Source organism: Ictalurus furcatus, chromosome 27, assembly GCF_023375685.1.
Source record: "Ictalurus furcatus strain D&B chromosome 27, Billie_1.0, whole genome shotgun sequence".
NCBI classification, from domain to species: Eukaryota; Metazoa; Chordata; class Actinopteri; order Siluriformes; family Ictaluridae; genus Ictalurus; species Ictalurus furcatus.
This window is the reverse complement of record NC_071281.1, coordinates 1,209,237-1,233,115: the sequence shown is the minus strand read 5'-3', so window position 1 is coordinate 1,233,115 and position 23,879 is coordinate 1,209,237. Positions and strand designations below refer to the sequence as shown.

Sequence of the window (23,879 nt, the reverse complement as noted above, 5' to 3'; positions counted from 1 at the left end):
ATTCCATTACTGCTAACACACCCTCATTGACTTCCGCTCATGGCTCAGTAAAGCATGTCACCTCTGTCACACTTGCAGAGATGGTAGAATTATTTGTGGATCGCCGAGTATGAACACTTGCTCTTTGTCACAAATATAATGGAGTTTTCCTTGGCGAGTTGAACAGTCAGTTTCAATTGACTGATATTTCAAAAAATGAGGTTGATAACTGTCTACAAGTGTAACATAAATGACACCACCTCTCATGTGTACAGTGGACAAGGTACACACGGCAAACCGAATATTACGCGAGGAATAATCAGCGACAGGGTGGCATGACGCGGCCTGATGGAAAGCTGATTATATCCTATAACAGCACGTCACTTACTTTCTAGCCACAAACACACACTTTTTTAAATCCATTTATGTTGCAGCGAAACTCAGAATCTCATCCTCTAACGAGTCACCTACTGCCGATGGTCTGATATCTTTTGTATACTTTTCAGGCCACGAGCTCCAGAATCTTGAAGGCTGAAAGCCGATTGGTTCGCTGCACTTTTGTGTATACGTATCCATAACATTCAAGCCACTGACAGGTGAAGTGAATAATATTTATTATCTTGTTACAAAGGCACCTGTCAAGGGGGGGGGGATGTATTTATTAGGCAGCAAGTGAACAGTCAGTTCTTGAAGTTGATGTGTTGGAAGCGGGAAAAATGGGCAAGTGTGAGGATCTGAGCGACTTTACGACTGGGCCAGAGCATCTTCAAAATGTCGGGTCTTGTGGGGTGTTCCTGGTATTCAGTGGTTAGTACCTACTAAAAGTGGTCCAAGGAACCGGCGACAGGGTCATGGGCGCCCAAGACTCATTGATGCATGTGGGGAGCGAAGGCTAGCCCGTCTGGTCTGATCCCACAGAAGAGCTACTGTAGCACTATGATAGAAACGTGTCAGAACACACAATGCATCACAGCTTGCTGGGTATGGGGCTGCGTATCCGCAGACCAGTCAGAGTGCCCATGCTGATCCCTGTCCACCATCAAAAGAGCCTATAATGGGAGCATGAGCATCAGAACTGGACCATGAAGCAATGGAACAAGGTGGCTTGGTCTGATGAATCATGTTTTCTTTTACATCATGTGGAGGCCGGATGCGTGAGCGTCACTTACCTGGGGAAGAGATGACACCAAGATGCACTATGGGAAAAAGACAAGCTGGCGGAGGAGGTGTGATGGTCTGAGCAATGTTCTACTGGGAAACCTTATGGGAAACCGTATAGATGTTACTTTGACACGTACCACCTACCTAAACATTACTGCAGACCAAGTACACCTCTTCAACGGTATTCCCTAATGGCAGTGGCCTCTTTCAGCAGGATAATGCATCCTGCCACACTGCAAAAACTCTTCAGGAACGGTTTGAGGAACATGACAAACAGTTCAAGGTGTAGACTCGGCCTCCAAATTCCTCAGATCTCAATCCGATCGAGCATGTGTGGGATGTTCTGGACAAACAAGTCTGATCCATGGAGGCCCCACCTCGTAACTTACAGGACTTAAAGGATCTGCTGCTAACGTCTTGCCGCCAGATACCACAGCACACCTTCAGAGGTCTCGTGGAGTCCATGTTTCACCGGGTCAGAGCTGTTTTGACGGCACAAGGGGGACTTACACAATATTAGGCGAGCGGTGTACTTCTCAATACTAACAAATTAGCTTTTCAGAGCAAAATGTGGTCACCAGATTGAAAAGCATTTACCGACTCTTGGATTTAAAAACTGTCTAAAAGACAGATCCGTCTGATGCAGAGAGTAGTGAGTAAATAAGAGTCTAGCAAGGCTACAGAAAAAAGGTCTGCTATTTGTTGATATCAAGAAAATAGCTTCTTTCTGGGAAAGCTGGCATATTTTGGCCAAGTTTATTGGCGAAATGTATCAGACTCCCTCGTCTTGCTTGCGAGACTACTTCATATATAAGTTATTGCTCATACGTACACTCATAAACAACTTACACTCTCTTGAACAAGAACTGATTCTCCCAAAGGGGAAATGACAAAGGCAAGTCAATGAGGGAACATTAAAAACAGTTTTGGAACACAAACCTGGTGCAGAGGTGAGCGTCAGACAGTCAGTACTGACACGAACCCTGCTGAACTAATCCCTGACTGCGTCTACCGTGGCATGCCGTCCATCTTTTTCAGCCATTCAGACTGGGTTTGGCTTACAGTTCAGATTTTAGTTTAGAAATGCTTTCAAAAAGAGAGAGGTAAAAAAAAAAAAGGAAAACAAGCAAAAGAAAAAACAAAACAACAACAACAAAAAAAAACCCTGCCATTTGTTAGCTAGAGCTCATGGGATGAGAATTAGCCTCTGACAGTGTAGCTTCTGTGTTAATGGGACGTTAGATCTCATAGATCTCACAAAATGTTTAAAAGCTGAGATGCCTAGGCAGTGGAGGATTCATAACAGAACAAACTGTTAATAATAATAATAATAATAATAATAATAATAATATGTACCATTTGTTACAACAATAAAATGCACTCTGTACAATGTAAATATTAAATATTAAGACACTCATAATTAATTAAATAATCTCCATGAAATATAGAATTATTACACAATAAATATTTATACATTCTCTGGTGTATAAACTAAAGCTCTTACTATTCCACGGTTAATTTACCCCCATCTGATAAATTTCCTTATACAAATACTTAGATACTTCATCAAGGTCAATAACTGAAAACTGAACCCATTAACAATAATACAAATTCTATCAAAGGATGTGGATGATTTTTAAAAAACAAACTCAAGACATGATTAGCGCCACCTTCTGGCCAGAGGTGTCGTTAAGTGCGGAAGTGATATTGGTTTTGCAGTTACCCCCAAAGAGTCAAAGGAGAGAAAGAAGACACGTCTGCCCCCTACAAAGCGGTTTCTTTCAGGTCATTGAGGTTTGGCATCCGAGGACGGGCAGCCCGGGCGAACCCGATGCCATTCTGCCCACCTTTACTGGCCAGTTGGTCGGGGTAGGGAGCTGAGGCATGCCAGGCGGACTCTATCTGCCCCGGCAGAGGGTAGCTGTGGGGCTTACGGCTCTTGGTGTTAGGAGTGATGCTGCCTACTGGAATGGCCCGTGCTTCAGGCATGTTCGGGGGTGCTGCTTTGGGTGGCGGGTTGGCAAGTGGCTGGAATCGCAGTTCAGAGGAGCGATCTGGAGGAGGTGGAGGAGGAGGCTGGCTAGGAGCTGCAGAGGATGAGGGGGGAGATGAGAGGTGCAGAAACTTACGCAGAGACCTTAGAGGTTGGTTCTGAAAGTAAAATAAAAACAGAAGAGCTGTGATGATGACTCACCCAGCGGAAACATACGAACATAGCATTATAAGAGTTCAGAACAATATGGCTGCTCAAAACTATGGGAATTCACAACCATAAAAAAATCTGAACTTTAAGAATTCTAAAACATCACTGAGAATCCTCAGATTTCAAACTATAACCTTGCGTTCACACGAGCAGCGATTCGCGTCTGTCACACTGTTCTATGCTCATCGGTAGTGGGCGGCCCTATCTTTAACATCCTTCCCGATTTCCATGGTTTTAAAGACATTTAAATAAAGGCTTACGTGTATGGTTGAATTTTGTTTCCAAGACAAATGAACATTTATTCCTGTTTTTACCTAAAAGAAGTAGCTCTCATCCGAAAGATTTCAGTTACGGAAAAGAGAAGTAGTTTTCTCCAACTGCGGACTTTTTTCTTCCTCTTGCAATCATTTTGCTTATTCTCTTGCGGGGTGCCAATAATAGTTCAGGTTAAATGAACAAAGCGAAATGATGAATCAGAAAAACATAAGAATTCACTTAAATGTGTAAGAAAGAAATACCATGACTCAGAGTCATGACAATTACAAATGCCTCCGAACAATAACATTCAGAATGGATTCAGAAAAAAAAAACAAAAAAACGAAGTATTTCGAAGGCAGAAATATTCAGATTCAGAAGCACAAACATTTACAGTTATGAAGAATTGGAAACTTAGAAATTTAGAAATCCATGATCTCATAACCATGATTTAAAAAACTATAAGAATTCAGAAGTATAAGAATTTAGAACTATAAGTTAAGAAATATAAACATTCAGAACTACAAGAATTCAGAAGTATAAAGAGTCAGACCTATATGAATTCAGAACTATAAGGGTTCAGAACTATAATGATCCAGAATTATAAGGACTCACAGCTACAGGAATTCAGAAGTATAAAGAGTCAGAACTATTAGAATATTCTTATTCTCATATAAGAATATAGCAGTTTAGAACTATGATGATCCAGAACTATATGCGTTCAGTACTATAATGATCCAGAACTATAAGGATTCAGGAATATAAGATTTCAGAACTGTAAGGGTTCTGATAATGATCCAGAACTATAAGGATTCTATAGGCTTTCACATGGATTTACTGTATAGCTATATACATAAACAAACAGTTTCTTGCCTGAGGTTGCACATTTGTATGTTTCTCTATAGGCCAGGTGTTGTCTCTCTCTCGTTCTCGATCACGTCCTCGCTCTCGGTTCCTATCCCTGTCCCGGTCCCTGTCTCTGTCTCTGTCTCTGTCCCGGTTCCGGTGACGGCTGCTGTGGTGGGACGAGGATTTCACTGGTCTCTGGAGCACCAGCTGGTCCTGCTGTCCTTCAGCTGCAACCTGGCAACCATGTAGAGAAAAAACAGTGTGCAAAAAGCACCAAAAAACACAGCGCAATCGAGGACAAAGAAACCAAAAGAAAAGAAGGAAAAAAAAAAAAAACGTGCATGAGGCCAGCAGGCTGGGAGTGTACATCAATTCCCGTTGCAATCTGCCTATATATGAAATTATAGTACACATACTCTCACTGTCCAGTTTATTAGGAACACCTGTATAATCAGCCAATCATGTGGCAGCAGCTCAATGCAAAAATCATGCAGACACAGATACAAGAGCTTCAGTTAATGTTCACATCACACATCAGAATGGGGGGAAAAAATGTGAACTCTGTGACTTTAACCGTGGCGTGGCTGTTAGTACCAGATGGGCTGGTTTGAATATTTCATAACCTGCTGATCTCCTGGGATTTTCACACACAACAGTCTGTAGAGTTTACACAGGAAACATAAAAAACATTGCGTGAGAGACAGCTCTGTGGGTGGAAATATCTTGTTGATGACAGAGGTCCGAGGAAAGTGGCCATATCGGTTCGAACTGCCAGGAAGGATGTAGTAACTCATATAATCACTCTGTACATCCGTGGTGAGCAGAAAAGCATCTCAGCATGCACAAAACATTGATCCTTGAGGTGGATGGGCTACGACAAGAGAAGAACACATCGGGTTCCACTCCTGTCAGACAAGAAAAAGAATCTGAGGCTATCATGGGCACAGACTCATCCCAAAGTGGACATGTAAGGTGCGTTCTGAAATGCTTTTCTTCTCACCATGGTTGTAAAGAGTGCTTATTTGAGTAACTATAGACTTCCTGCCAGCTTGGACCAGTCTGCTCAATCTCCTCTGATATCATCGACAAGGCATTTCAGCCTGCAGACCCTCTGTACACAGGATGCTTTTATTGTTTTCTGTGTCAATTCTAGAGGCTGTTGTGTGTGAAATTCCAGCGTGAACAGTAGTTTGTGAGGTACTCAAACCAGCTCATCTGGTACCAATAACCATGCCACGGTTAAAGTCACTCACTGAGATCACACTCCCCCAGCCCCCGTCCCCTCCCCCTGATTCTGATCTGTGTCTGTAAGATTTTAGGAATTGCACTGCTGCCACTAGATTGGCTGATTGGTTAACTGCATGGATGTGCACTTGTATAGGTGTTCCTAATAAAGTGGATGGTGAGTGTATATTAATATGCAGTGTTTAATTAGCTGGGCTATTAGGACACACCCAGCCCCTGTCTCTACTAACTAGTGTAAATATGTTTGTGTTAGTTAGTGGGAAAAGAAACATTATGCTCCGTTCTCCTGCACTCTCCTACTTCTGGAGAATCATTAAGTGTAGCTGTACATCCACTGTAAGCAGGCACTGCTGAAGTCCCATGCATCTGATGACATGCTTGTGCTGCTACGCTAGCAGGAATGTTAATGATGTTTCACGTATTGAAACAGTCGGGACCAGATCCATAAAATCAGAATGCATGCTTAGTAAGGGCTTTAACAGAACTTCAGTTCAAGAACTTCAACCACTGACATTCAGAACTCGGTGTATTCAGAACCATGCGCTTTCTGAACTCTAAGGATTCAGAAGCATGTCTAAATATCTTAGCAGGTGCTCCGAGACCTGCTTGTTTAACGTTCACATGAATCTGGGCCCAATGCTCATGGCGTCACGTTGAACAAATACTACTGAGTAGCTAAAAACAAAAAGAAGTGATGGCTACATTTATAGACACATGCAGTGGAGACTCTGGTGTGATGTCAACAAAGCACAATGTGGAGTGGGACGGTTCCATGAATGCTGTACCATGGGCTGAGCAAGGACAGGAAGCACAGAGGAGTTATGCTTTAAGCTATTCTTTGAGTTAAAGAGGGGGAAAAGGCTTTTCTTGATGCTCGGGTTCCTTCCCTCGCAGCCCTCCGTCTGGAATATAAGACGCACAAAAAGGCCAGTGGCTCAATGCAGGAAGAGACAGACATGTTTTTTGTTGTTGTTGAAAGCAGCAGATGAGATGAACATACAGACCCATGGCTTAGAGTTTACACACAGAGCACATTTTTTGGATGAGTGGCAGATTTCCGTCACAGACGCACTGCTAGGGTCTGCTTACGACCCAGTGGGGATGCCATGAGCATAATTCCCATTATGTCCTTATCTGGATTTGAGCTTGAGGGATTTTACCAATGATACGACTACAGCCCTGTTTGAGCTGAATTAGCTTTACCTGGGGAGGATTAACTGATTAGCACATCATAATATGAAGCTTATTAGGCTAGTCTATTTGGTCCTGATTTCTGTTTATATTTTAATAGACCCCGCAGCCCCCCACCCCCGCTTCCCCCATAAAATAAATTAAAATTAAGCTGGTATAAACACAAAACAACTCCAGGCTAACAAGACACAGAATATCATAGGCTAGCATTAGCTTTATATATAGCTTTCTCTTAAGGCTAATAGTATATCACAGATTAGTATTAGCATTACATAATGTAGCTTTCAAATAAGGCTAATTAAATATCACAGGCTAGCATTAGCTATAGATAATGTAGATTTCTATCAAGGTGAACAGAATAACGCAGGCTAGCATTAGCTTTAGATAATGTAGCTTTCTATTAAGGTGAATAGAATAACGCAGGCTAGCATTAGCTTTAGATAATGTAGCTTTCTATTAAGGTGAATAGAATAACGCAGGCTAGCATTAGCTTTAGATAATGTAGCTTTCTATTAAGGTGAATAGAATAACGCAGGCTAGCATTAGCTTTAGATAATGTAGATTTCTATCAAGGTGAATAGAATAACGCAGGCTAGCATTAGCTTTAGATAATGTAGATTTCTATCAAGGTGAATAGAATAATGCAGGCTAGCATTAGTTTTATATAATGTTTCTATTAAGGTCAGTAAAATATCACAGACCAGCTTTATCGTTCTAATAAGGCTAGTATTAGCTTACATCCTATAAATGATGTAGAACCTCAGTCAGGCTAGCTAACTAGCAGGACTCCATTTTGTTGCATGTGCATATGCACCATCAAGTCATATACCACTGATTTACTTCATTTGATATAAATTGGAATAGAAAAACAGCATATGAGTTAAGAAGAGATGAACAGTTTAGCAAGTTAGGACATTTAGCATATATTTTTTGCACACACACACACACACACACACACACACACACACACACACACACTGCTGTAACTATGTAAAATAGCTAAGAGACAAACACATACCACGCAACCCAGAAAGACAGCACACATAAAAACACATAAAGCAATCCTCCTTGCAGTTATTATCGGAAGTTTTCCAAATTTCTGTAATAATACTGAAAGTAGGGGAAAATCAGCGTTAGGCGATAAGCTAATATGTTCCAACTCATTTTTTACACTTATTATTGGCATCATGATTTTTCATGGATAACACAGGGGTGGACAAATCAGTAGCCGGATGCACTGGACAAGCAGATCTTGTGTCTGAGCTATTAGCTTTCAACTAGAGGAAAGAAAATAAACCCTGCTTCCTATGACAAACGAACAGCTTTCATTTGGTATGTAACCTAAACTAAAATGTGCTTCGTGGTGTTGTGACACACCTTGATGGTGTAACTACAGAGGGAGCTTCCAAATCCCACCACCTGCTGTATTACACTCAACAGCTTTTAGACTAGGGCTAGCTACTGATTTATCATTTGTCCACCTGTGATAACATATTCTTTCAGTGATACACGTATTATTTTTTTGCTACGATTACCATTTAAATTATGCAACAAAAAAAAAACCCCAAACACATAATTTAAATGGTTTTATCGGCTCAGGCAGAATCCAGTCGAGTGTTAAAGGAAAAGTGTAAGGCTCACTGGTTGTGACTTCTTCTTTTTCTTCTTTATTGCTCTAAAGAAACCCTGTTTTTCCTTCTGTTTCGGAATCTCCGGTGGGTTCATAACCATGGCCTCCGAGTTATTCCTAAAATCAGAATCAAAACAAATATATTGTGAGATGCCTCCAGAGTTTTAAGGCCAGATTTTAAGTATTACTGACTATTTCGCAAAATACTCATAATATTATGATGTGCCATCCATCTGAAATTGTGTAAATATATATATAGTCAAGTGTGAAATATATATATAGTCATGCTAACAGTGAGGACTCACCAGGGGTCAAAGTTCGTCTGGCGTTTGGAGTGGTTGGCCATGGCAGCGCTGTCCGCTGATACGGGTGGAACTCTGCTCTGAGCCGCACTGTCATGGAAGGAATTGTCTGGTCGTGGAGAAGGGACTAGGGTATACATATAGGGTACACAATACACGGTAGGTGTTAGGCTCAACTGGGCACTAGTAAGATATAAAAAGTAAATCTATATTTCTCTGATTTTTTGCTGTCACATGATTAGCATATTGACTTTTAGACTTTTATTCTCAGTCCAGGTTTGTTAATACCTCTGTAAAAGCTGCCCACTCTGCGAGGCATAGAGTCACTATAGATGATCCGGTTCTCCTTGGATGAGGTTCCATCTTCCATATGTGGATCGTGGTACATCCCGACCTGCAGCACAGGAAGTACAGAATGCAGCGTACATAACGTTCTGCTCCACACTACCCTTTCGCATGCTTCCTACACACACCTAGCCATGCTGGGGCAACGTCAATAATAGGTCTTATTCCCTATGTAGTGCACTGCTCTGGAATCATTTGAAATCGTATCTGAAAGCACTATAGAAAACATCCAGCCCAGAGAGAAGATGATTCCAGGCTAGATATGGTTAGCTTTTGGTTGAAGGTTAGTTATGGCAAAGGCAAGTGGCTCAACCGTAAGCAGCCAAAAGGATTTCACAGCATTTGGAATCTGGGCACAAAAAATGTAACCAATCATTTATAAGGCTAGTCTATAGCAGTCCCTTTTATGTCATTTTGGTGCATTTTGGTAAAACTGCGTTTCCACCAGCAACTGATTGTTCACCACTTGGACAAGGACCGAAACCCACCAGTTTCTGGTGGACCACAAGTTGTTTGATGCTCACCCGATTACGGGTGTTCACGTCTGTCAAAACAAAAGAAAATGTCAGATTGATCTGCACTACACAAGGCAGGTTTTGACGTTGAGTTATGGTTGTGGTCAGTCTGCCAGATCTGGATGATTTCAACCGTCGCATGTGAGTCGGAACTGGGACCTCATCTATTTGTTACCTGGGAATACGTTTGCAAAATCCTGCATTGCACTACATTAGACCATGTCCAAACTAAGTACCCTAACACATGCTGAATGTGCTGGGGTACATAATCCATTTGAAGATGCTGCATAGTCTAGGCAATCAACTGAGTGTGTTGAGTATGGTTTTGTACCTATGGCAGTGGACTGATGGTAACATGCTTAGCATCAACAGAATGGCACTACAGCCACAGACTAATCCGCAAATTCTGCACTGTACAATTCAACAGCATAAATTACATATAGGTGTCCATTTTAAATATGCTATAGTGCTGCTAGTGGAACACCAAGTATGGTGTCGGTTTAAACATACCACCAGACTTTGTAATATTTACTTGAGGAGAGGACAGTCAAAAGGCATAGACATTCAAGACTGAAAGGAAATCATTTGATTCTGTGGTGGTCAAAGCAAAATCAGCCGAGGAAAACGTGCAGCATAGACAAACTTGGAGGGACAGTCATATACCAGGTGACATAAAGGGGATCATTCTTCTCCATGCAAACTCTCCACTGGTGTCCCACAAGACTGGGTGCTGGGTCCTCGTCTAGTCTCCGTCTATGCTCACTCTCTCAGTGAGGTTATGTCCTCACGTGGGTTTTCATTCCACTGCTATGCTGAGGACACTCAACTCATCCTCTCCTTTCTTCCACCACACACTGATTTTTCTGGTGGATCTCAGCATGTCTGGCAGACACCTCATCATGGATGGCAGTTCATCAGCTGAAACTAAATCCCGACAAGACTGAGCTGATGTACACCCCTGGAGATGCATTCCCATGTCAAGATCTTGTGATCTCTCTGGACAAGGGATAGTCCTGGGCAACCAACTGTCCGTCTTGCCTCACATCACTAAACAGGCTTGGTCATGCAGGTTCTTCCAAGTACTCCCCACCACCCTACTGCTATGCTCCTGGTAGTTTCCTGGATCAGATGCTTGCCTACAAAGCCACAAATGGACCTGCGTCCACTTACCTTAATTCACTTATCACACCCGGCTTGCACCATGCTGCATCTGAGCTTCTAGCATGGCTCAACTGGACCCACCATCTCTCAAAGTATATGCATCAAGACTTTTCCCTGTCCTGGCACCCAGGTGGTGGTATGAACTCCACTGGCTGTACAAACAGCCAAATCACTAAAGACCTCTACTTCTTCACCAAGCCCAAGTAAATAAATAAATAAATAAATAAATAAAAATACTTGTGTTGTTTTCCTTTCATACTCTACACCCGAACAGGGTTTTTAGACTGATGGTACTCTTCGTCCCTGGTGAAGTGAACTAGCATGAGGCTACAAAGCACTTCTGTAAGTCACCTCTAGGTAAGGGCATCTGGTAAATGCTTTAAATGCATAAATAACAATCTAGTCTAGATCTGGTCTGTTTACTATGTACAAGGTGGGTTTGGGGGAATGCAGCTTAATCATCTTAGACTCAGACCTCATTTTTGGCACGCTGTGAGTGGAAGGAAGAAGTGTTGTCCCTTGTTGAGTCCTTAATTGGGCCATGAGAGTGAGGCTTCTCTTTTGGAGACTGTTCATTCTGTTAACACAAACACACAAGAATCAGGAATGTATTCATTCTGCACAGTGTGTAGTTAACTAGGCAGTGGCAGTCTTTGCTTTTTTTTGCCTCTATACACTAGAAACAATGACTATAAGGTCAAAATGTTTATTGTCTGCCTTAAGGGTACTTACACCTACAATCATGTAGGAAGTAAAGCCAAACGCAAACAAAGCCATCATAGTCACCCATTTCATAGGACCAGAGGTTGTAGTACAATTAGCCACTCGGGTTTTTCTTGGTTGGCTGCATCATCAATTCATGACTAAGAGAACTAAGAAGAGGATCAGAGATGACGTGGCTTCCAGAGTATGCTACTACTTGAGTTTCACCACGACAACTAAGTAAGTCTCAATACCAGTAAAGCAACAAAACCAAACGCAACAGCATCAAATGGGAAAAGCAATACACCGGCACCTTACAACGTAGGCACTTTAGCCAATAGGTCCAAAAATGTGAGACCACAGTCGAGGGGAATTGGTAATGAGTGAACGTGTCCAGCTAGAGGGAGGGTAACGTCTGCATGGCACAATCTGTACAAATTTACAATATAGTAATGTCTTTTATGTGTCCACCATGAAGGGCTCTCTGACGTACTCGCATCTTGGGCTCACCTCAATCTCCTATGAAAGCCTGAAAGCTTTGACGCCAATATGGTACCACCAATCAAACCATGCCAGCACTTGGGATGGGTCAATTAAAGGGCAGTAGTGGACTTTAATTTGTTTCATTGATCTCCAGGTAATGCCCCTTGGTTTTACTGCCATTGAGTTTCATGGCTTGGGTATGTTTGGCCAACACTGGCCCCGGATCAGCCGAAAGCAGCAGCTGGAAGAATTCTGAAATGCAGATCTTAACTCCTCAGATCCAATTTCACAAAACGATTAACTTGTACTTTACCTTGCAGTACCAAAATAACCAGAACAACACTATTAAAGTGACTATAAATGTTTTCAGAACGGAAATGTCCCTAAAACAAGCTTGGGAACTGCAAACCCTGTATCAAGTACTAATCAAAACTTAATTTTATTTGGTAGCAGCATGGTGGAGCAGACAGTAGTGTTGCTGCCTTACAGCTTCAGGGTCTGGGGTTTTAATCATGAGCTCCAATGATTGCGTGTAGTGTTGCATCATATCCCTGTGTTTGTGTGGGTTTCCTTCACATACACCAGTTTTCATCCACCGCCTAAAAACATGCTTGTAGGTGGACTGGCCACACCAAATTGGTCCTAGGTATGAATGAATATGCATTTGTATAATGACCGGTGATAAACAGAGTGTATTACTGACTTGCAAGCTTGAACAGCCTTGGAAACGAATAAATGAATGAAACAAGATTTAATTGATTAAAAGTGGTACAATTACTTTTGATCCCCTGAAATGCGGGGTATATAATTTGTGATTGTTTATACAAATTGTAATATTTATACTTGATTTAAATCGGACGTCCTGCTCATCACCCTCATAGTCGTTGTTTGATTTTCAATTAAATGTATCATATTGTCCAGTTACACACAATCACACACACACACACACACACACACACACACACAAGGTCGTCCTTTTACTAGAACATAACACTCCAGCATTGCCCTGCAATGGGCTGGCCCCCTGTCCAGGATATCCCCAGCCTCCAGATCTCCAGGTCCCCCGTGAGCCATGTAGGAGAAGTGATACAGAAATGGATGGATGGATGGATGGATGGATGGATAACACTCCAGCATGTCAGGACATATTTGTCTATAAGAACCCGGCCGAGGTAAGAGTTTTTACATTACTCATCCCAGCTAGGAGCTAGCTGATGATTAATCACACTCTGACAGATAGCAGACATGCTTATCAAAAAGCTAAAGCCCAGTACAGCATGAGAGAGTGGAGACTGTAGGGTGTAGATAAAACACACACAGCATTGGAAAGAAAGACAATATATAGACAACCAATGTTCAACCAATATGAACATTTTGTCACTGATCAGATATCAGTAGTTTTATAGGGTCTTCACTGGTTTTTTCATGTCTAACCTTTCTGGCTCACTTCAACAGTGAAGAAAAAAACAATACAGGAGTAAAATAAAGTAGAAATTGAACTCTGAAACACTTAAATTTGTTTAGCCATACCCTTCTGGTCTGGTGTAGTTCTTTGAGCTAGAGACAGGCTAACTAGCCGATGATCAGATGGTCAGTGTGAATTGTTCCTTTTAGCCAAGAAACTGCCACATAAATTTGTTGAATTTAAGGGAGTATTTCTAGAAAAAGTTCTAGTTCTAGGTATAAATGCTGCAAAAGCACCTGGTGTGATTAGAAAAAAAATGCCGCGGTTGGTTGGGAAGATTTGACGCAACAAGTAGCTGACAGAGCTTCCTAAAGTTCTCAGGGACAACATTATTAATTAAACAAAACTCGAACGGAAATCGCTACACAGCAAAGACCGTAAACATCCCTGTTAATAGAACTGGTTTGATAATATGCAGGTGGAAACTTCATTCATGGAACCACAACTAATCGTGCCCAGGCAGGTGTGCCATACTAGATTTCACGACATCCGTTCAGACTAACGATAAAGATAGTAAAAGAGAGTTGCAGGACGGCTTGAAAGCAGCAGGAACACCAGGTACACAGAGAACATTAGGCAACGAACTGCATTCATCAATCGTCATCATCTCCGTTCCTACCCCCTACGCAATACTTCTCAGTTCTTTGGCAGTAATTCAGCCTGTCATGTTTGGAGAAAGAAGGGCTGTGAGTATGATCCCGAGAACACCGTACACCCAGTGAGGTATGGAGATAGGAGCATCATGATATGAGGCTGCTTCTCTGCAAATGGTACATTATCAAAGGAAACTGGAATGTATGAGGACATACCAGAAGCGAAATAAATCTCATTGGTCAAGAAACTCAATCTGGCGAGAAGATAGATGTTTCAACAAGACATTGACCTCAAACTTATCGCCAAAATAACTCAAGAATTCCATTCATGGTCTAGCCGATCTCCAGACTTTGGAGTCTATGGAGAATTGAAGGTGATTTCCCAAGATCAATGGGCCAAAAAAAAAAAAACCTGTGTAAATGTGAAGGTGTATTCAATAACAAGAACAAAAAACGTGTCAAGATACTCATTTCCCCTCACTGTATTTGTGTAATGTTAGCTATGTAAAATGCTTTACATACATTTATAGATTTTTGTTTGGGTAAGAGAAAAAGAAGTGAGAAAGAGAAATATATAGCAGGCACCAAAATTCCACTACCAAAAACTGTCACTAGAAAACTAGAACTATATTGCCAGATTATACAGTATGATTAAGAAATATTATCATAAAAAGTTCTTATTAATGAATAAAGACATTAATAATGGAGTCACGAATAGACAACTATTAGCAGGGTATCATGCGCATCCAGGTGTTAACTTTTTAATTCATTTTAGGCCGTTAATTATACGGCAAGGTGTAATAAAGCACGTTAAATGACTAATATGTAATAAATTTAGACAATTACTTTGAATCATGAAACATATATTTCCAAAATTCCCAAGACTACGGACAGGCCGAGTTAAACCATCAAGTTTTTAATCTGGACTTAAAAACAGTTAGTGAGCTGGTGTTTCTAATGTTCTCTGTAGCACTATTCCACACTTTAATGGCCATGTAATGAATTCATCTTCCACTGGCTGAGCTGCAACTGGGATTAACAGCAGGCCTGGGGTCAATGCAAACTTAAGAGCTTGCCACTACAGTGCTGTGAGAAAGGATTTTTTCTGTTTTCGTGTATATCTCATATTAATAGTTGTAGATCTTCAAACGAAATACGACCTAAAACAAAGGCGACCCGAGTAAACACACAAAACGGGTTTGATCTTTTTTTTTTAATGAAGCAAAAAAACGCCATCGAACACCTATCACCCATGTAAAAAACTGATTCCCACATTAAACTTCAAATCTGGCTGTGCCACCTTTAGAAGCAATAACTGCAACCAAACGCTTCCGAAAAAAATCATTTTTAAGTGTTGATGTGATTGAACGGGGTTTGCGGTAATCAGGTCTGGTTGTGTCTCGTCCAGCTGAACCCCGTTATCAATGCACTTTCATAGATATGGGGAATTAGTAACTATGTCACTAGTAATACATTTTCACACAGACCTAGTTGGTATTAGATAACTTGATCATTTAAAATCTGTATTCGGTGTTTACTGAGGTTGCCTTTTCTTTTCATTCCTGAAACAATTTAGTATGAGATACACGCCAAAAACAGAAGAAGTCAGGACGGGGGCAAATACTTTTTCACAGCACTGTATATCTTGGTGTAATGTGCTCTGACATTGGTTTCTTTGTCTGGAAGAGCGCATGCTGCTGCATCCTGAACAAGCCGAAGCTTCATTAAGGACACAGCAGGACCGCCGGCAACATTTTACAATCTAGTGGTTATGAAAGCATGCAGTAGTTTCTCAGCATCACGTAAGGTTATGGTTTGTTATTTATGTTCCTCGGATGAGAATAAACAGCTTTAGAAATTTCTTACTAGAATTAAAGCCAGCATTTGGGTTACACCAGGTTCTTAACTGTAGCTTTTGGTGTTTACTTGCTTACACGCTCCATATACGGTAACAAACTGGTAAGGTCCATTAACGCAGCATGACGGACTGCCTTGAGCTTCATACGGCTCTAATGCTACTGTAATTGCTTTGTGTGATGCGCCTCGCACATGAGTTCAGAGAACATTTCAGAAAAGTATGTGAATTGGCCTTTATGACTATTTGAGGATGGGATGGTGCGTAAGGATTTTCTGGAAGTCTATATTTTTGTACATTTTTTTGCTGAGTTCTGAAGGAATTTGAAAATCATAAATTCGTTTGCTCATTTACGTACTAGAACTATATCCCGATGGGATGCACTCAGTATAATAATTAGATTTAAGCCACGTTTTTGTTAAACTAACGACTTTAAGGCCGTATTCCCTGAAGGACCCATGGTCGAACATCGTCATTGGGGTCATGTTTAGTAAACCCAGCTGTACGTTCTCTATGCTACTTGGAGAATATTACACACGTATTTGTAAGAAATCTACGGGGTTAACAGTGCATAATTTTCTGTTAGAGGGCAAAGTATTCCCTTGGCTTGTTATCCTAGTTTGAACAGGAAAATGACTCTGTGGTTAGTCATCTATAACAGAGATATGAGTAGGACTGTGACTAACTGACACGCTAACTCTAAAATTTCCTTGTATGCATCTAGATACACAGGCTTTTGCCAGATTTATCATCAGACAACATCAAAGAGACTGCCAGATTGGGATGTCCTCCATCTTTCTTGTGAAATCGAGCTATCAGGCAAGTTAGCAGAAATCATTTTTGGATAACTGTACAAGCTATTATCAAATCTGTACAATTTCTGGTAGTAGACTTTTGGTCCATACTGTGTAGGAAGACAGACAGACGGACAGACAAACATAGAGTCTGACCCTGCTGAGGTCCTGGCTGAGCTCCTCTCTGGAGGAGCTGGTTGGATGGCGTGGTAATGTGCGGTGAGGCAGCTGAGGGGAGAGTAGCTGTAGGCTGCTGGCACGCGTTGGCACACCTTGGCTCACTGCCAGCCCGGCCTCCTGACCGTGGGTCCTGTGGCGTTCACGTCGCACATACATAGAATGCCTGTGGGGGCGCTGCTGAGAAGAGAAGGGGCTGGTGTACCCCAGGCCGTAGGGGACGGCCTCATGGGGGGCAGAAAGTGTGTGACCGTGCACGCCTGCGGCTCCAGCCACCATGGCTGGATCCAGGGCATCTGGCACTTTGGCTTCCTCGGGCGTTTTTTTGCGGCTGGAGGAGTGGTGCGAGTCCAGGGTGCCACCTTCCATGCGAGGGTTGTTTCGCCCTGCTGGGCTGTGGCCTTGGCGATCTGAACCAGAGTGCCGCTCTGTTCGGGGGCTGGCTGGGGCGGCGTTCAAGTCCAAGCAGCTAGTCGGGAAGTACCGGGAACCAGAGCTAGAATTGGGCATGGTCTCCTCTAGGTGCAGGCGGGGCTCGGTCAGGTTTCCAACAGACTTGGCGTCACTCAGTGTGCCATGGCTTTTGGACAGACCGAGGAAAGATGAGTTGCTCTTGGACGATGACGACGAGGGCATAGAGCCATGTGAGCTCTCCATGTAGCCATGACGCCCGTGCTTGTCTCCAGACTGCAGAGTGCTTGTTTTGCCTTCCAGAAAAGACGATGACGGCTGGCGGTTTTGTTTGGATGATTTGAGGTACTTGCCAGTGGAAACGTCCACGCCGGCAGTGGTTTTGGGCCCCAGAGTGAAGTCGAACTCGGTTTTGCCTTTGGCATCCTTGGGGCTCAAGAGATGGGGCAGATTGTTGTTGGCCAGCTCTTTGCTGCAAGAGATTGAGCGGCTCAGCGTCTGGCTCTGGTAGCTCTTGGGATGTAGTGTAGGGCTCAAGCTGGCTGCCACGGGCCCTCCGCCACCATTCAGGAAGCCTTCTGTGCTCCGGCGCAAGTCTTCATGGCGCGGCAGCGATGAGCAGTCTTTGCTGTTGGACCGACGATGACTAGAACTCTTACTACTGCAGAAAGAGAAACGGTGAACGAGTGTTACAAAAGCTCAAGATAGAGGGGAACAAACTGACAGTCCACATTCAAACACATTCACATCTCCATCATCACTGTGTTCCAATTTGCTTACTATACGAAACTATCAGGTCAGCTAATCATGTTAACTATTGATAGCTGGCAAATGATACATTTCTGACCGCCGTTTTCTTTTTTAATAGCATTTCCCACTGCGTCCGTTCATAAAAGTGATGGTCTTTAAGCCTTTTAAGCACAAACTGTGTGTCTGGCTTACCTTTAGTGGATAATCTCACCTGGATAGTGTAGATTTGTACATAAGAAATACATGGTAATGTGTGTCACAGAGTGGAGCTAGCTGACCGGCTGGGGATGGTGTTGTCCCCGTGGTACGGTTTTCTCTTGGAGGAGCGAGGTGGGGTGGGAGACGGAGGCGCAGGTCGCTCCAGCACTCGCAGTGCCTGGAACACGAGATGGTTCAAACACTGCTCTGTCAGAAAGCGCTCCGACGGGTTCAACAGCAGCAGGTTCTGAACGGGACGCGAAGAGGCAGAACCGGATTTAGAACGGCAAAGCAAAACCACAGAGCACGACAAAAGAGCTGGCGTTCTTTTGAAAGAAAAAAAAAATACACATTTGTATACACATTACGAAGTTATTATGAAAACCTATTTATAACAGTGTGGGTGGAAGCTGTGTAACTGGCGCACAGGTGTTATCATAACCTCCAAACCTCTTCTACGGCCTTCTACAGAAAGAAGGCTGATGGGGTGTTAATTTATAGATTAACCCTAAAAAGTCATGCACACCTTTTTTTTAAGGTCCTATACGGTATATAACATAACGAGACAATACAGAATGGTGTATCCCATTGAATATGTGTAGCCCGCCCCCTAGTGGTCCATCAGTGATATATGCACATGAAAATAGTTGTTTGCATGGTAAAGACCTTCCCGAAATCAATTCGGTAAATAAATGGTGTACGCCTTACCTTCATAAGATCCAACATGAGTCCATTAATGATGCCTAAGTACCTCCTCTCCAGGGTCTGAGGATGACTGACTGTAGGGAACTGTAACATTTCATACAATACAAAAAAAAAACGTTGAGAGAGAGAAAGGGAAAAGCACAATGCTTTATATTTAAACCTTTTTTTTATTATTAATTTCCTCATTCAAAAAGATGGAGACAGCTGGTGACGGTTCCTAAAGCGATCCCTTTTTCAGGAAGGCGAGAAGAGACGCGAAGACAAGAGAATCCTAGTTCTCACCCGGAGACCAGCGAAGCGGGGGTTGCTGTAGAACAGCTTCATCTGCTCAGGCGGCAGCGGCCCCAGCACCTTCTGGATGGTGAAGAGCTGATCGATCTCACTCTCTCCCGGAAATAAAGGCTGTCCATCGCTCAGCTCGCCCAGAATACATCCCACCGACCACATATCCACGGCCTTTCCGTACGGAGCTCTGAGCGACACAGCAAAACGCGCTTTACAAACACCAATACAGGCTGTTCATGCAAACAAATCCAAATACAGACTCTCGCATATTATATTATGGTTTATTACACTGCGGCGCCGGTGTTTTTATAACGGCAGCAGTGTCGGGTACAAGGCAAATCACGGGATTATATTAATGCGCTCACCTTACTGAGTAAACTTGTACGGTAGACACGACCTCTAATCTAAGCTTAATAATAAATAGACGGGGGGAAAAAACGCCGTGGTATTTAACGGAAAGGAAAACGATGTGACCGTGACGTTTTCCGTAAGTTTAACTATCTATGGAAGGAGTCTCCAGTGTCAGCAGCTTAAACGGAACAGAAATTCCTTCTCATTACGAGATTATTATATAACTAATATAAGAGCAGTAAGCTTATTAATAGGCGTGACTTCACGCATCTCACCGTACCGGCGGACCATTTCGCTTCATTCTAGAGACATGAACGCTTGAAATAATGAATCATTATAATTATCTGCTACCAAGACAAGCTTGAAATGAGTCAGATATCTACAAACAGGCGTAATAATCTTCAGTTTGTTTAAAGCAAATCTAACTAGGAGACATATTAGTTGAATTTGCCTATACGTAAGAACTTCAGAGCTTTCATTTTTTAAGATATCATTCTTTAGTCAAGAAGTCTAAACTCCTACTAGTTGCTACTCCGTAGTCAAGAATATTTTGTATTATTCAGAGATCTTTATATGAAGCTAGTCTTTCCAGCGCCACTGCTTCTTAGTTTCAGTCCTGGGGGTCTCTCTGCTCCGCATTCTGTGATTTACGTGCTCTTAAAACACCCTCCTAAATAAATAATCAGATAATTATCAAGTGCTTAATGAGCGGAACCAGGTGTGCCGGCGCGAGCCGGGCGTATTAGCGGAAAATTATCGTTCGTGGGCATATTTAAAGACAAATTAGTGCGTCGGTATCGGGAAATATATAAGAAGCGCTGCAGTGATTTTTAGAGCTGTGAGGAATACGGCAAGTCACTTTGACCGATTTACTGGTTTATCAATAACTACTATACTGTATTAGAAAATGAAACGGCAACCACATGAAAGAGCCAAAGAACGAGGGAGGGACGAAGGATGAGAAAAAAGCGAGAGAGAGAGAGAGAGAGAGAGAGAGAGAGAGAGAGAGAGAAGACTTGAGACAGCAGACTGAAAGACACAGCTCTGCTCTGAGATGCGAAGAGAGGGAGGGTGAGAACATTCGAGTAGGCGGAATTTAAATGGCGAGACTTTTGGGGAAAAAAAATGTTTGTGGCATTCCCTCTCTCTCTCTCTCTCTCTCTCTCTCTCTCTCTCGTCGCTATCTCCTCGTGCGCGCACAAATAAATCTAAACAACAATAATCACCAAAAACCTCTAAACTTCTAGAATGAGCTTTAAATTTTGTTCCACATAAAACCACATAAAGTCTATCCATGTACACTGTTTTTTTTTTTTTATTCTTCTACGTTGGTAATCCTATCCTACTACAGAGATGAATCATCTTTAAAAATAATAATAATTAATTAATGAGAAAAAAAAAAAAAAAAACACGTCACACATCCACCAGAAGCCACTGTCGCACAGCACTCACCCGAGAAGAAGCTCGGGAGATCGGTACCACCTGGTGGCCACGTACTCTGTGTAGTTGGCGTCGTTGCCTTCGGAAAGATTCCGGGCAAAGCCTGGAGGTGGGGACACGAAAAAAAAAAGGGGCCGGGGGAGGAAGGTGGGAGGAAGGTGGGAGGAAGGAGGGAGGGGGGAGGGGGGGGTTGGGGTGCGTTAATTTAAAAAAATAACATCAAAATGTACTCGGCTGATCTATATTATACAAGAACACACTGTGCAGTTTATGAACTGCATCGCACGGCGTTTGCGTCACGCTTCGCTGACACCGGACTCCAGATGGTAACACATGCACACGGTTTCAAGTCGTTTCTTATTGACTAACACCTGATATTTGTATATTTGTATATATATATATATACGCAGGACCGTGTCTTTCACATGAGAGAAAGTAATATGCAGTTTAAGGCATATCTACTCAAGAATACAGAATACAAGGGGGGAAAGAAACTGGGAACAGCACATGAATAGGACCGAAGTGCAGGTATTAAATTTGCTTCAGCAATTTAAATAACACGAAATACAGCCAGCGTTTCACCTCCTCAAAATGATATCTTCGATTCTGAAAATAACAACGAGGATTCCTGTAATCACGACTGAAGTCAGTGAAGCCATTATATATATATATATTTTAATATAACATAATCGAAGATGAAAATGTTTTGAAGAATTTTTGCTAGCTAACATTGTATTTTGTGTTTGAAAAAAAAAAAATATGGTGGTGTTTACCGTATCCATGTTCCCAGCTTTCTCAGAAGAGTCTTTAGTACGTCGGTTGTTTAGTGCGTACTTACCGGTAGATATTGTGAAGCGACCGGACGTTTGCAAAGGCACGATATAAATAAACATATAATTAGACTGTTATGACAAAAAAGAGACGGGTGACGCGAGCACGACTGTAGAATCTCCGCACTCGATTAATCTAGCGGGGCTAAAAATAAAAGCGTTCAAAAGAAGTCTGCTGTGACTCATGTGCATTCTCTACGGCGCTCGCTGAGCTGCCTAATCATATAAAAGCGTGACTTTTCACTTTCCGGGCAATTGTGTTTGTCTTCCAGCAGGTGAAGCGTTACGGTCTCGGTTAGAACGACCGCACACGGTACGCGCGCTTCTCTGAGCGTTGTAGGCGTCGAAATATCAAATGATATCACTTCATTTGTGTATTCGTGGGGTCGGGCTGCGGTACACGTACAATGAAAGAAGATACGTGTGCGAGTGATGGTGTTCATGATCAGGTCCGGTGGTGTGTAGAGTTATCGACTGAGACGGATTAACCTTACACACAGAGAAGCCGACGTACCAAAGTCACACAGCTTCAGGATGTCATTGGAGCTGATGAGGAGATTTTCAGGCTTGATGTCTGAGAAGAAGCACAGAAACACGTTACCCGGATAACGTAGGCATTTAAGAAAGCATTTTCAATCCAGGAATCAAATTACCGTACACTGAACGAATACTAAATGAGGAAACGGCAATACGTACAATATATACAGTAACCGAATCAGCATTACAGCTTCCAAAGCCTTCAGGCTGCTTTTACCTCTGTGTACAATCTCGTTCTTATGGCACCAGTGGATCGCTTTAATCAGCTGATAGATGTAGTTGCGGACTTTATCGGGTGGCGCGCCGTTGGGCATTTCCTCCAGAAGCTCCAGCATGTTCTGCAGTGTTATACAACAAAATGATTAAATGGGGACTGAGAACTGCACTAACACAGTGGCGACTGGAAACACGTTTTCATCGGCTTATTATAGCTTCAAATATCAACGCACTTCAAAGCAGAGACGCAACATGAGGTACATTTATGGATTTCTTTGTAAGGAAGTCGTCGCTGCGGCCAGAAACCTCGTGTACCTCAAGCAACACTAACCCAGGTTAAGACAAGCAAATATTTCTGTCAAGTAAATATATATTTTTAATATACAACATGACTTCTCTATAGCAATGGGGGGGGAAACATAAAAACTTTACAGAAAAATGTTCATTTCACCGTTTGGATCAACTCGCAAACACAACGTTATCCGAAACTTTGAAGGCTTTAAGCTCCGCCCACTCGACCCGATCACGCCACACCATTTTGGAATTTCCCGAAATGTTTACTATCGTCATCGTCGTATCGTCAGAGCATGTAACGGTCGTTACTGCATCGAGTGCAAAATACAGTAAACCACAGGCCAAAATATTGTAAGAACATCTGATCATTTGGGAGATCTGATCATTTGGAAAATCTGATCATTTGGGAGATCTGATCATTTGGAAGATCTGATCATTTGGGAGATCTGATCATTTGGGAGATCTGATCATTTGGAAAATCTGATCATTTGGAAAATCTGATCATTTGGGAGATCTGATCATTTGGGAGATCTGATCATTTGGAAAATCTGATCATTTGGGAGATCTGATCATTTGGAAAATCTGATCATTTCGGAGATCTGATCATTTGGAAAATCTGATCAATTGGGAGATCTGATCATTTGGAAAATCTGATCATTTGGAAAATCTGATCATTTAGGAGATCTGATCATTTGGAAAATCTGATCATTTGGGAGATCTGATCATTTGGAAAATCTGATCATTTCGGAGAACTGATCATTTGGAAAATCTGATCATTTGGGAGATCTGATCATTTGGAAAATCTGATCATTTCGGAGATCTGATCATTTGGAAAATCTGATCATTTGGAAAATCTGATCATTTGGGAGATCTGATCATTTGGAAAATCTGATCATTTGGAGGATCTGCTCATTTGGAGGATCTGCCAAAATATCCAAACTTATACTACAGCATGGT

The 23,879-nt window shown here is 42.2% G+C and overlaps 1 protein-coding gene across 1 annotated transcript in view; it reads right to left on the bottom strand.

The window, feature by feature from the left end:
* Positions 1-870: 870 nt before the first annotated feature.
* Positions 871-23,879, bottom strand: part of cdkl5 (cyclin-dependent kinase-like 5) — a 46,111-nt gene continuing 23,102 nt past the window's right edge. The window contains exons 6-19 of the mRNA XM_053617083.1: positions 22,630-22,750; positions 22,390-22,449; positions 21,058-21,148; positions 19,252-19,441; positions 18,973-19,053; positions 18,345-18,511; positions 16,885-17,977; positions 11,312-11,413; positions 9,104-9,209; positions 8,819-8,942; positions 8,525-8,630; positions 6,478-6,594; positions 4,472-4,681; positions 871-3,291 (exon numbers count right to left, since the gene is read on the bottom strand). Of these exons, the coding sequence (XP_053473058.1) occupies positions 2,905-3,291; positions 4,472-4,681; positions 6,478-6,594; positions 8,525-8,630; positions 8,819-8,942; positions 9,104-9,209; positions 11,312-11,413; positions 16,885-17,977; positions 18,345-18,511; positions 18,973-19,053; positions 19,252-19,441; positions 21,058-21,148; positions 22,390-22,449; positions 22,630-22,750 (2,955 nt within the window). The 3' untranslated portion in view covers positions 871-2,904. The remainder of the gene's footprint in view (positions 3,292-4,471; positions 4,682-6,477; positions 6,595-8,524; positions 8,631-8,818; positions 8,943-9,103; positions 9,210-11,311; positions 11,414-16,884; positions 17,978-18,344; positions 18,512-18,972; positions 19,054-19,251; positions 19,442-21,057; positions 21,149-22,389; positions 22,450-22,629; positions 22,751-23,879) is intronic.